Source organism: Hyla sarda, chromosome 2, assembly GCF_029499605.1.
Source record: "Hyla sarda isolate aHylSar1 chromosome 2, aHylSar1.hap1, whole genome shotgun sequence".
Lineage (NCBI taxonomy): Eukaryota > Metazoa > Chordata > Amphibia > Anura > Hylidae > Hyla > Hyla sarda.
In genome coordinates this window covers 422,428,577-422,442,542 of record NC_079190.1, presented here as the reverse complement: position 1 = coordinate 422,442,542, position 13,966 = coordinate 422,428,577, and the positions used below count along the sequence as shown (strand labels likewise).

General features: G+C 43.0%; 1 protein-coding gene across 6 annotated transcripts in view; it reads left to right on the top strand.

Moving 5' to 3' along the window:
* LOC130356858 (cyclic AMP receptor-like protein A) overlaps window positions 1-13,517 on the top strand; it is a 738,932-nt gene extending 725,415 nt beyond the window's left edge. For 3 of the 6 annotated variants that reach the window (XM_056558908.1, XM_056558911.1, XM_056558909.1), the window contains 2 exons: window positions 12,442-12,544; window positions 12,633-13,517. In XM_056558908.1, coding sequence (XP_056414883.1) covers window positions 12,442-12,544; window positions 12,633-12,757 — 228 coding nt within the window. In that variant the 3' untranslated portion in view covers window positions 12,758-13,517. Of the gene's footprint in view, window positions 1-12,441 lie in introns of all 6 variants that reach the window. The other 3 variants (XM_056558914.1, XM_056558913.1, XM_056558912.1) reach the window with 3 other exon arrangements.
* The last annotated feature ends 449 nt before the right edge of the window (window positions 13,518-13,966 follow it).

Here is a 13,966-nt window from a genome sequence, read left to right as displayed (position 1 = left end):
AGTACTTGTAGTTAAGAACACATCACAGCGGGTATCACTACTGATATCCGCTGTGATCTTCCTGTATAATGTATAGATGCGGCCGGCGCTCTTCTATAGTCCCCTGCACTACCGTATATACGGTATACACCTAGTCATAGCTGGAACCATCTGGCCAATCACCTTTGGCTGGAACCATCTGGCCAATCACAGCTCTCTGCGGGAAATATGAATATGTGTATATATACGGCAGTGCATGGGACCATAGAAGAGCGGCCGGCCGCATCTATAAATTATACAGAAGGATCGCAACAGGTGATCTGTCTATTAGTACAGGTACTACTACTCCCATCATGGAACAGTGTGTTCCATGCTGTGAGTAGTAGTACTACCTAAACATTTCTGAAAAAACAAGTGAAAAACACACACACACACACACACACACACACACTACATTTTTATCATTGTCGGCTACATTTTTAGTGCTTTACTCACCCACATAAATTGATCCCTGTTTAAAAATTAATAAAAATTTTGTAATAAAAAATTACATTTTGTTAAATACAAATTTTTCCATCACTGCTGTATCTTTTTTATAATTTTTATTTAATGGTACCCTACGAAATTTTAATTAAAAAAAGTATCTCCATCACACTTTGGATCGCTAAAGTCCAAAAAAGAATTAAAAAACGCTTGAAAAAACACCAATCTAGGTTTTGTTGGATGTTTTGAAGAACCAGCCTCTGAGCCCAAAATTGCTGAAAAACGCCAAAAGGATTAAAAAAAAATGGCAAACTGAACAACACCAAGTGGATCTGGCATTTTGCAGTTTACTATTGACTTGCAGCTAACATCTGGACGTGGCGTTTTTTCGCTAAAAAAAAAAACGCTGTGCGGTAAACTTGGCTTTTTTTACGGCGTTTTTGAAAAAAAATCTCAGTGGAATTCCAGCCTAACAGGGCAAACAAAAGTTTAGCTGATGCAGGACAATTCACATGTGCAGTGCTTACAGGTGGTGCTTCACATATGGCTTTCGAAAGCAATTTGTTTTAGAAAAATTAAGAACTGCTATTTTAGACAAAAACGTGGTTTACAGGCCATTATGTTTTACTTTTTGTCTGTTTTTTAATTTATAGGCAGCACAGCTAGATTCTTATGTGACTCCTTTAGGCTAGGATTCCACTTGTTTTTTTTTTCTGGCAGTTTTTGGAAAACTGCCACTGCAGTTTTTGAGCCAAAGTCAGAAGTGGATTCATAAGGGAGGAGAAGTATAAGTCCTTTCTTTATATTTCCCATTCCTTTTGAATACACTTCTGGCTTTGGCTCAAAAACTGCGGCGGCAGTTTTCCAAAAACTGCCAGAAAAAAACCCAAGTGGAATCCTAGCCTTAGGGTCTATTCACACGTACAGTATTCAGCGCAGATTTTACATGCAAATTTGATGCGCAGTATTTCAAGTTGTATTCGGTCATTCAGTTTACATTGAAATTTGCAGCAGAAAATCCTGTGCATCAAATCTGTGCATCAAAACTGCGCAGAATACTGTATGTGTGAATAGACCATTAAAGAGGTTTTTCTACCCAGTAAAGTTGTCCCATAGCCACAACTGAACGCTGTACATAATTCCACGTCCCCTAAATTGTGTGGGACCCTTTAGATTTTAAAACCTCTCAAAAACACTGTCCACTTATTCAGACCAAAATTTTCAGTTTACCATACATTTTGCATATAGGCCATTTTCCAAAAACAAATTTTGACAATTTTGGGTGGTCTATGTTTATTTGTGTCATTCCTGCACTACATCAATTTGTACGTAGAGCTTGTTCACACTTCAGATTTTGGTGCAGCTGTACTAGAGTGTTCTGGTGTTGAAGCCATAATGCAGGTGTACTTATCCAGACATCCCAACCATACTGCATCCAATTTAATAGCTGTCCCGGAAAGCCTCATGCATGTATTGATGTCTGCAGTGAAGTTCTGTTCAGGAGTCCTGTAAGCTTTTGGTTATTGGCCAGTAAGATTTCTGGACAGGACACCAGGGGCCACTTTATTCACAGGGTAAATAATATTGATGCACCTGCCCTTCTTGGGGATTGTCACATGAGGGTGATATCCGTCTGACATCACTGCCTCCTAGTATGGTGTTCCACAATGTCCATCTATTCCATCTTGACCCCTACTGCTCTGAACCTGCTTCCTGCACCCTTTCATACTGAAAAAGCCAGTCAAACAACTGGCCCCCCCTGCTTGCTTGGACACATATTAGTCCTGCTGTGTCCATGCAGAATCACCTATGTCATGGACACACTTCCTTGATTGACACCTGTGAGTACAGGGCTCACAGCTGGCAGAAAAATCCTCCCACTGTCAGCTTGTGTTCCGCTACTGTCAGTGAGGACAAGCTGGGAGTTGTAGTTTTGCTAATGCTAGGGGAGATGTGAGCAGACAGCATACTGAGGGAGGGGCGGAGACCTGCACAGTGAAGCCACGCCCCCTCCCTTTGAGAGGAATTCAGACTAGTGAGCTAAATTAAAAGTGTAATAAAAAAATAAATAAAGGTGATAGACACATAAAAATTAGATGTACATGGTCAGGATTAGGTGATATGAGTGATTTATAAAAAAAAAAAATGTTGTTGGATCTGACGGGTACGCTTTAAGTCTGTGGATGATAATTGGACACTATTAAGCCCCCTTTGTCCCGTTATCCACTGCATAGTGGCCCCCTTTGTTTTCTTATAGTAATGTCTTTCTCTCTTTATACCCAATTCTGTAGGATTACCCCTCTTCTAGTACTGCCAGTCTCTCTCTACCCATTTCCTTTGGCAAAGTCTCCTCAGTCTCTGTCCTGTAGTAATGTTTCATCTATTGACCCCTTTGCTGCAGTACTGTCTTCTCTGTCTACCTTTCTCCTGTACCATTGCTCCTTTATCTTTACTAATGCCTAATGCCTTATATTGCCCACTCTCTACCCATCTCCTGCAGTACTACATTATTTTAGGATAAAAAAATTATTGTATCGCGGGTTGCCAATGAGGAACAGGAGAAGCCTCCTGCCCCTGTCAATCCCATAGAAGCCATGAACATGACATCTATGGGGTTAATGCTGCTGAGACCAGCGCGATCTTGGTCTCGGCAGTTGTGGCAGTATCTGGGCTGTGATTGACAGGGGGGGGGGGGTCCTGTCTCTGATCTCCTGCTGCGCATCACGCAGTGCAGGAGATCAATAGATCGTATACATATGTCCTATTGCAGCAGCGTGTTGGCAGATAGGACGTATGCATTTGTCCTAGTCTGAAGGGGTTAAAGATGTTATCCAGCATTAGAAAAAACATAGCTGCTTTCTTCCAGAAACAGTGCCACTCACGTCCTCAGTTTTTGTATAGTACTGCATCTCAGGTCCTTTGAAGGGAATGTCAAGTCCTAATACTATATACAAGCAGGGTACAGATGCGGAGCCGTTTTTGGAAGAAAGCAGCTATATTTTTCTAACCCTGGATAACCCCTTTAATGTAATGTGCATAGCCAGTTTAACACTGCATTCTGGAGTTTAGCTCAGATCTAGTGTATAGATACATAACCATGTTTTTGAGCTATGCAAATAGATTCAGTTCCAGGAAGGTTTTACTGTAGCATACGTTATTGAAATTCTGCAAGCTGTTCTAGCTTCATTGAAAACACTAGCACTGAGAAGGATATTGCATTTACTTGTGGACTCTCAAATGTAAGACTCTGCAGAATTAAAAATAATAATAATAATAATATATATTTATATATATATATATATATATATATATATATATTTGATGACCAAGGATTCGGCCTCGTACCCATGAAACAATTGCCTCTCGATCTTTATGTAGCAAGAAAAAATTCTGATCCATTCAGTATTAAAAAGGCTTTGGGAGAATCTCCATAGAGAGCATCCGTTTCTGGCTGGCTACAGACGGAAGCTCGTGCGAAGAAGAGTGCTTGAAATAATTACAGAGCAATTCACGGAGCCGGCACCCCAAGTTAATTTTGTCAGCGGATAAAGACAGGCTTGGGGAAGGCAGGACTCTTGTTTAGCAGGGAAGGTGAATGTTGTCAGAAGATGAATGCTATCCTATGACAGACGCTGATGGCCGTGACTCAGAGTGTAAAGAAATAACATATGACAACACATACACTACAGCAGATATTTGTGTGCTTCAGACTGGCAAGTGGTAATTCAAGCAGCAGGCTATCAGCATGTGGCAGAATCTTGTAGCTTGAAGTGCTAAGTGCAAAGCATCACAGCCTCCTCATCGGCTGGGGCCCGTGTGTCTTGGAGCGCATCCAAGGCATTTCCATGCTCCTTTTAAAGCAACAGCGGCCCCCTAAACGCTGTGTGCGGCTCTAGAGAGTGATGCCTCGATGTGTGAAATAGAAATCCATAATGACTGAGATTGCACACTTGTAGCCCAAGTGAATAGCAAATCATCTCGTGGAATATTTCAAGATTGCAAAAGCTGCCTAAATATAATAATGAGCTTGATGTTACACCCTGAGTGTTACAAGACCTAGGAAAGTGTCTATGGCAGAAAGTGAAAGGTCAGCCGTGAAATATGAGGAAAAATAAGACAAGGTTTTTTCTTTTAGGTCTACACATTGTTATGTAAACAGGGAAGGGTGCATATGTTTAATGAGACGTGTGGTTTAAACACATGCATGCTAAATTATGTACAAGGAGAAGGATAGCCTCTTCGGAAGGATAGGATGGAATTAAAGGGTTGTTTTATAATCCAATTCTATTACTTATTTACAGAGTAGGTGATAAGTGTCTGATCAGTGGTGGTCCGACTGCTGGGACCTCCACTAATCACAGGAGCAGGGCTACCCCTTTTTAATAGGGCAGTGGTTGAGCATATGCTGGTCTTTTCATTATGGCCCCTAGACATGTTATCACCTATCCAAAGGATAGGGGATAACATGTCTGATTGCGGGGGGTCCGGCCGCAGAGACTCCCTTCAATCTCCGGGCTGGCGTTACGGTCACAGAAGCCTTGGGCTTCCATGATCATGACGCCACGCCCCCTCCATTCATGTCTATGGGAGGGGGCGTGACGGCTAGTACTTGGCCATCACGCCTCCTCCCAGACATGAATGAAGGGGACGTGGTGGCTGTGTTCATTGGTTATCCGGCGTGGAGCGGAGTTCGCTCTATGCACCAGATGACTGGGATGACTGAATAGGGGATAACATGTCTAGCAAAGGAGTACTCATTTAAGTTATTTTTCACTCCACAGAGGCTTCATTCAAAGGAAACATTTATTTGACAGATAACAATTCACTAATAAAGCTAAGACTGCTCACATTAAGGGTCTATTCACACATACAGTATCCTGCACAGATTTGATGATGTGTTCATTCATTTAGTTTACATTGAAATCTGTGGATACTGTATGTGTGAATACACCATAAAGAGGTTTTCTGGGCTGGGTAATCAATCACTGATCGTCATGGTGCCAAAACCTGGCACCCTTACCTATCCACTGTTTAACATCCTCACTACTAATTTATCCCAAAACAGCACCACCTCTGTCCTCAAGCTGTATTTGGTATTGCAGCTCAATTCCATTGAGGTGAGTGGAGCAAAGTTGTAATGCCACTACCAACCTGAAGACAAGGATGCTGCTGTTTTGGAAGAAATACGTTTTGTGTTTCTATCCCTGAAAAACCCCTTTAATCAAAGATTTAAAGAGGTACTCCGGAGACAAAATATGTTTTCAAATCAACAGATGACAAAAAATTATACAGATTTGTAAATTACCTTCATTTAAAAATTTTAAATGGGCACTGTCCGATACAAACACTTTTTATATGTTGTACATCTTGGCAAAACATTAACCTTTCTAATATACTTCATACGAAAATTCCTTTTAATAGAAATAATGGCTTTGTCCAAGCTTAAGCATAGGCATGGACAAAGTCCAGTAAGTTTGGGTGGGCTAGCACTCCTCTGTCTGATGGGACAGGAGAGAGCACAGAGGAGTAATATAGGACAGGAGAGAGCACAGAGGAGTAATATAGGACAGGAGAGAGCACAGAGGAGTCCTATCAGACTGGAGAGCGCACAGAGGAGTACTATTAGACAGGAGAGAGCACAGAGGAGCCCTATCAGACAGGAGAGAGCACAGAGGAGTGCTATCAGACAGGAGAGAGCACAGAGGAGTGCTATCAGACAGGAGAGAGCACAGAGGAGTACTGTCAGACAGGAGAGTGCACAGAGGAGTACTCTCATACAGGAGAGAGCACAGAGGAGTGCTATCAGACAGGAGAGATCACAGAGGAGTCCTATCAGACAGGAGAGAGCACAGAGGAGTGCTATCAGACAGAAGAGAGCACAGAGGAGTACTATCAGCCAGGAGAGCTCACAGAGGAGTACTATCAGCCAGGAGAGATCACAGAGGAGTACTAAGAGCACAGAGGAGTACTATCAGCCAGGAGAGATCACAGAGGAGTACTATCAGACAGGAGAGATCACAGAGGAGTACTAAGAGCACAGAGGAGTGGTATCAGACAGGAGAGAGCACAGAGGAGTCCTATCAGACAGGAGAGAGCACAGAGGAGTCCTATCAGACTGGAGAGATCACAGAGGAGTACTATCAGATAGGAAAGATCACAGAGGAGTACTATCAGACAGGAGAGATCACAGAGGAGTACTATCCGACAGGAGAGCGCACAGAGGAGTGGTATCAGACAGGAGAGAGCACAGGGGAGTCCTATCAGACAGGAGAGAGCACAGAGGAGTCCTATCAGACTGGAGAGATCACAGAGGAGTACTATCAGACAGGAGAGATCACAGAGGAGTACTATCAGACAGGAGAAAGCACAGAGGAGTACTATCAGACAGGAGAGATCACAGAGGAGTACTATCAAACTGGAGAGAGCACAGAGGAGTGCTAGCCCACCCTCACTTACTGGACTTTGTCCATGCCTGTGCTTCAGCTTGGACAGAGCCGCGATTTTATAAGCCATGATTTATATAAAAAGGAAATAACATTTTCTTATGAAGTATATTAGACAGGTTAATGTTTGCCAAGATGTACAACATATAAAAAGTTTTTTTTAAATCTGACACTGCCCATTTATGCTCCAGAGAAAGTTGTTTAGTTCTTTCCAGCATGACCACAGTGCTCTCTGTAGACACCTCTGTCCATGTGAAGAACTGTCCAGAGCAGGAGAGGTTTGCTATGGAGATTTGCTCCAACTCTGGACAATTCCTGACACGGACATAGGTGGCAGCAGAGAGCACAGTGTTGATACTGGAAATAACTACACAACTTACTCTGTAGTTTACAGCAGCAGCTCATAATTACTGGAACGTTTAAATTTTTTAAATAGAAGTCATTTACAAATCTGTTCAATTTTCTGGCACTAGTTGGTTTGAACCCCCCCCCCCCCCCCTTAAAGAGATTTCACCATTAACAAAGGTGGTAAAATCAGTTGTATGACACATACATATTGTGAAGTAGTATATTGTGCAGATTTTGGTAAAATAAGTTACATCACTGTAGTGTTCTTCTAACCCATCAATCTTGTTTTCTCTCCAAATTCTGGTTTCACACATTTTCCCACAATCCTCCCTCTTGCATGTGCAGGGAGACTAGGTGGCAATACTTCTGCGACTGAAAGCAGGAGATAGAAATTAATAGACCAGCTTGAATTCCATAGGTTGGATATAGCCAAGTGCCACCAGTTATTGAAACAATGAAAGCACATAGAAACAGCACAGTTATCGACGTGTGTTAATTTGATATGTTTAATTTAAAGGACATCTGCAGCGTGATTAACACTTATCCCCTATCCACAGAATAGGGGATAAGTGTTTGATCGCGGGGGGTCCGACCACTGGGACCCCCTGTGATCTCCTGTACGGGGCCGCCGGCACGCCTCCTCCATACATCTCTATGGGAGAGGCGGGGAGGCAGCGTTTGTGCCTCCCCCAATAGAACTGTATTGGGACGAGGGCTAGGTCTACGCTACGTGCCTTAGTGCTCACTCTGAGCGCTAATGGTGGCGCCCCGTTAGGGAGATCGCGGGGGGGGGGTCCCAGTGGTCGGACCCCCCACGATCAAACACTTATCCCCTATCTTGTAGATAGGGGATACGTGTATATTGCACTGCAGTTGTCCTTTAACATTAGTCATCAGTTTAGACCTATGTGTATTAATGGGAAAACCTTGTGACTTGGCCAGGCACTTGTTCCTTTTAAAGCAAAATCCAGTCATTTATGCTGCAGATTGTGGAATAACATAGGGTTAAGTAGAGTTGGGATCTTTTTTAGGCTGTTCAGCATACAGCAGTTCTCATCATTGCCGCTTCTTCAATTTCTTTTCGTTTCAATGGAGATTCTCAAGCATTTTAAAGTAATTAATGGTGGTCACATTTTATGCTACTTTTCTATCTGCAAATTTATGACACATGTCCCCTGATCATTTCCTAAAATACACTCTACTCATCACAAATGTAATGTGGGTGTATTTTTAAACTTTTTTACACTTCCAAAACAGTTAGGGGAGCAGTTATGCTGAAATCTGCTAATTATTTTATAATTATGTTAATTACAGCTGCTTGTAAGAGTCAGTAGGTGCTATATTGATGTGAGTTGTGTACCGTTACAATTTATCTCATGTAGGCTATCAGATTTAGGGTAGGGTCTCACTGTGCAATTATTGCATGCAGTAGTAACTGAACTGTACGACCCTTAATGTGTACACACTCACACAGTCAGCCTGTACCAGGAGACAGTGGGGTGAGATAAAAGAATCCAGGAATTCAGCACACCTAGTGTAAAATACTTACCTGTCCAGACTCCATCGATTCTAGTCTCTTCTGCTTAGTGCTGATTGTCTGGGAAGGGGGATGGGGGATCTAGTTGGCCAATTAGTGCATTAGAAAGCCAAGCTAATCAGGATTCTGACGTCCAATGCTGTTGTTAAGCAGGCTGTTAAAGAGGCTATGCATTATAACAAAACTTATCCTGTATCCGCAGGACCCCCGAAATCTCCCACCCAGTGCCCAGCTCTCTGCATGAATGGGGGGGGGGGGGGGGAGAGTGTCGACCACCACACAAAGCTGTGGCCGACACTCCCCCTAGATGTATCTCTATGGGAGAGCTGGAGATACAGTGTTCAAGTATCTCCGGCTGTCCTATAGAGATGCATGGAGGGGACATGTCAGCCACCGCTTCATGCAGTGGTCGACACACTCCATTCATACAGTGAGCCGGGTGGGAGATTGCGGGGGTCCCAGCTGTCAGAACCCCCCCCCCCCCTCCCCGGAATGTGACACTTATCCCCTATTCTACCGATTTTGATGTTATTGTTCTGTGCCCTTCTTCTGGCTTTTGACCCATGGACCGTGTATTTGGTAACCCACTTATCTGCTGACTCCTTACTTTGAACATAGCACTGTGTGTCTAATGCCTAGTCTACTGAATTTGCTTATACTGGATGTCCTGGCTTCTCACCTTGGATGATTTCTATTTATTCCTTTACCTGCACATTTTATCTGTGATGTGCCCTCCGGTATTTACCAGACAACTTTATCACTCTATACCCTCTTTGGGCTTTATGATTAGTATGATTACTCCATCTCTGGGCTTTGCAGACACAGCCTTTGACCCACAAGGTTCATCAATGTTATTACACTCCCCGACAGGTAGAGGAAGCCGTCGCTTGGAATGATCCCCTTCTCCAGGAACGCAGGTTGGTTCCAGCCGACCGTCCAACTCCCGATACGAACGCGGACGCTCCCGATCAGCAAATCAGTCAAACTCCTTCCATAGCTAGAAATAACAAAAACGCTGTCCCAATAGTAATTCCCCCCACAAACGAGACCAGCTCCGTCTTGGCGGTCAAACAGGAATGCATTTAATGGGGCTACCAGCCCGGTATTTATGCAGGTCTCCACCAGGTGGACACTCCCCTAGGGGACCTGTTGGAAGGCTGTAAAACATAGTGGATAGTAGCCAATCGCAGTGGCTTCAACATAAGCCCTTCCCACTTTACCCATACCTCCCTCCTCTCTATCCCCCAGACAACTGGGATGAAATCCAATTATCTCCCAGGACGAAGAAATCCAATTATCTCCCAGGACGAAGAAATCAAATTATCTCCCAGGACAGAGACAATCACCATCCCAGAACACTGCTGATTTTTCCTCGGGTCCCAAAAACTGCCGCCGCCTCGTGGTCGGCGAACGAAGACCACCCGTACGAATGGAATGCAGAGGTGTCTGCGGTTAAGCACAACGTTCTAATTGGGGCCAAGAGGTTAACCAGCAGATGGATCCGTCACAATCAAACCTTGTGAAAGGCTCCAATTAAGTCACAGGAGCTACTGAAGACTTTGCTAAGACTTTGCTAATTTTGTGTAGTCCTGGCCGGGGGATCCTGCGGGTGGGCTGCCCGCCCGCAGGATTCCCCGGCCAGGACTACACAAAATTATATTTGTGGATCTAAGGAAGGCGCGAGTGTGTGCCAAAACATGTTGTCCTGTTTTACCTTTTGACTTCTTTTACCAATAAAAGTTAGTCCTGCGTAAGTGCTGGCTCGATCTCTGTTTCATTCTGACTCCCGTTGAAATACAGTAGCGCTCTCAAAAAAACCCGATCTTTTTGAACCCTCCACATCACCTTGTTGTCCGTCTCCCTCAGGAACACGGAAAATAGGGGTGAGAGCAGCAGACTGTGACAACCTCATCGTTACATACCCTCAACTACACAACAGAGGCCCCACTGACCTCTTCATACATCCACTCAAGGTCAGTATGTCACCTTGGGTGTTTGGTGGATGGTATTTGCACCATTTTTTTCTTCCATCCTAGAAATACTACACTAGGGAGCGCCCCGTTGTTTTTTCCTCCTCCTTTTTTCCTTCATACATTAAAATAATGGACACTGGCCATCCATTATGATTCGTTGTGATCAGTTATTTGATCGGTTAATTCATGATCCATTATTGATGAATAATGGGTCAATAACAGGCAGAATCATGACGGCAGTGTGAAAGTAGCCTAAGATGGTTGACCTATCCAACTGAAATCAATGGGTTCAGCTCATTTTAATCTAAGGTATTTGACATTGTATTAAAACTGGCAGAATCCATTAATTTCAGTGGGATTCGCCAACCATCTAACATTTATAGTGGTCATTAGGGAAGACAAAAGTCAGGCAAGTTGGATTTGAACATGCCCAATCCAGCTATTTTTCCCCTTTTCCTATTTCAGACGAGTGAGCATGTGTCTGTGTGGACTAGTAGAGAAAGAGCTGTCGGCCCACAGCTATTTGAAATGCTTTGCCAGCTTAAAAGCTGCTCCAGCGCCGTTCTTGCTACTATGCCATTTACTTATATGAGTGCCATGTAATACTACATTTCACCTGCAGCAGTCTAAAATGGGTGGCTTTTATTATATATGGAGTTGCCTTTATATGTTGACTCGTTTAATGAAATTTTTTGCCAACATTTAATAATTTAGGGGTTTTATGCTTTGGACAATCCCTACTTGTTAGCAAGGTCTCTTGACAATCTGATCAGTGTCTCTTTAGCATTGACCTCTTATCTGTGGGGAAACCTGGCAGTAAGTGTTTAATGTCATCACAGGGAAAATTAAAGGGGTTTTCCAGTTACACATATTGATGGCCTATCCTCAGAATAGGCCATCATTATTTGAATGGCGGCTTGCCAATACCCGGCACCCCTGTGATCAGCTATTTGGCAGAGCACCACAGCCAGATCTACACTGTGAATGGAGCTGGAAGCAGACAGCTCCATTCACTGTTTAGTGGTCATACCGGGTAACTGCAGCTCAGCTCCCATTCACTTCAAGTAGCTGTAATCCAGCACAGCTACGAGACCGTGAACAGAGTGACCTGCTTCCAATTACATTTGCAGTGTAGGCTCAACCTCTGTGACTCTACCAAACAACTGATCGCTGGGGGTGCCAGGTATTAGCAGCAAGCCAATCAGATATTGATGGCCTATACTGAGCATAGGGCAATGAATATATGTAGGTAGTATACCCCTTTAAGTATTGTACAGTTCATATATACATCAATGCGTTCTATGTGTAATAACGGGATAGGACAGGTCCTCCAGGATACTCTTTGCAACTGTTCTTCACTCACTTCAGGGTTTCCTGAGCTTATACATCAACTATCCAGAGTTGGGCTGTGTACAGCAATGTAAATGATGTTGGATTGTATCCCAACTATAAAGATTTCTTACTCACTGACCTGCAGAACATTTTATGCTTTTTTTCCACTGGCATAATCATAGCAAAATATTATTATTCCCACCTCCATAATTATATTAGCATGTCCTATAAAACACCTAGTCTCCAGCTGCATTATGTGTCAATGTAATACCTAACCAAAGCAGGAGAACACATGTATGCTAGCTGGTTCTGCAACTCTGATTTATCATTATTATTTTTTTTCCAGGTGGCCTTCCAATCTAGACTCGGTGACGGCACAAGGATCGCAGAGTATCATCCTGCAAGCGTGCGGTACATGAGTCAGATAGATGAAGAGGATTCTGATTCTGGTGATGATACCACAATATTATTTTCTATGCCATCCGTGACATTAAGGGACAAAGGACCCTAAACATTTTTTGTATTGCATTACATAAGGAGCTAGAAGATCACACCATTCTGCAACGAATATGCGCTGTCTGGAGGAAAAAATGCGGAAGGCAATGACAACCTTGGACTGCCTGATTAAGGAGCTGTCATCCTTCATTATTAATGCTACATAGTTAATATTTAATGCTGTATAACCGGAGCTTCTGACTGCAGCACAGCCACAAGACATGCTGGGGTCATACCAGCTGCAAATCTCAAGACAGGGAATTTGGTGGCTTTACAACGGCCTCCTGATAATGCAGGGAGATACATGCCCGGTTCAGGCAAATGCGTGTGTGTGTATCAAAACAATCCCTTTGTTGGGCTCGCTCAGATGACATAGGCAGGGCTGATCTGACAGCACTAAGCCTTGTTACATGTTTAGATTTTAATATTCAGGTATTTTCCTTTCCACTGTTTTGCAGTTACCTTAATAGAAGTGGGCAGACACAGAGAATGCTGCACAGAGGATACTGATTTTGCCTGTGGCAACCAAATTCTTCAGAGAATTAGTAATTTGGTTGCCATGGGCATTACCACTGTTACCTTTTGTAAATGCCTATTTCTTACAATTCTAAGGCTATGTTCACCTTTAAAGGGGTACTCCGGTGAAAAACTATTTTTTTTTTTTTTCAAATTAACTGGTGCCAGAAAGTTAAACAGATTTGTAAATTAATTCTATTAAACCATCTTAATCCTTCCAGCACTTATCAGTTGCTGTATACTACAGAGGAAGTTGAGTTGTTCTTTTCTGTCTGATCACAGTGCTCTCGGCTGACACCTCTGTTCATGTCAGGAACTGTCCAGAGCATGAAAGGTTTGCTATGGGGATTTGCTTGTACTCTGGACAGTTCCTGACAAAAGACAGAGGTGTCAGCAGAGAGCACTGTGGTCAGACAGAAAAGAACAACTCAACTTCCTCTGTAGCATACAGCAGCTGATTAGCACTGGAAGGATTAAGATTTTTTTAATAGAAGTAATTTATAAATCTGTTTAACTTTGTGGAGCCAGTTGATATTCAAAAAAGTGTTTTCCACCAGAGTACCCCTTTAAGTCGATTTTTGAGAGTATACTTTAGTTTTTTTGCAGAACTGGATACAATTTTGAGGCTCACCAAAAAGTATAGTAACATAGTAACCAATAGGCTATGCTTAGTCCATTTAACTCTGCTGTATGCGTTAGAATATTGTTCTGCCGGTACGCTATGTATTCCCCAAATGTAGGCTACGTGTAAGATGTAAAGTAGACTAAGAGTAAAAAGTGCCCTCATTTCTGAGGTTACCAGTATCCATGTTTCCAGTCTTGTTTAGTTATGGGTGCATTTTCATGTCCTGCTAGTGTGC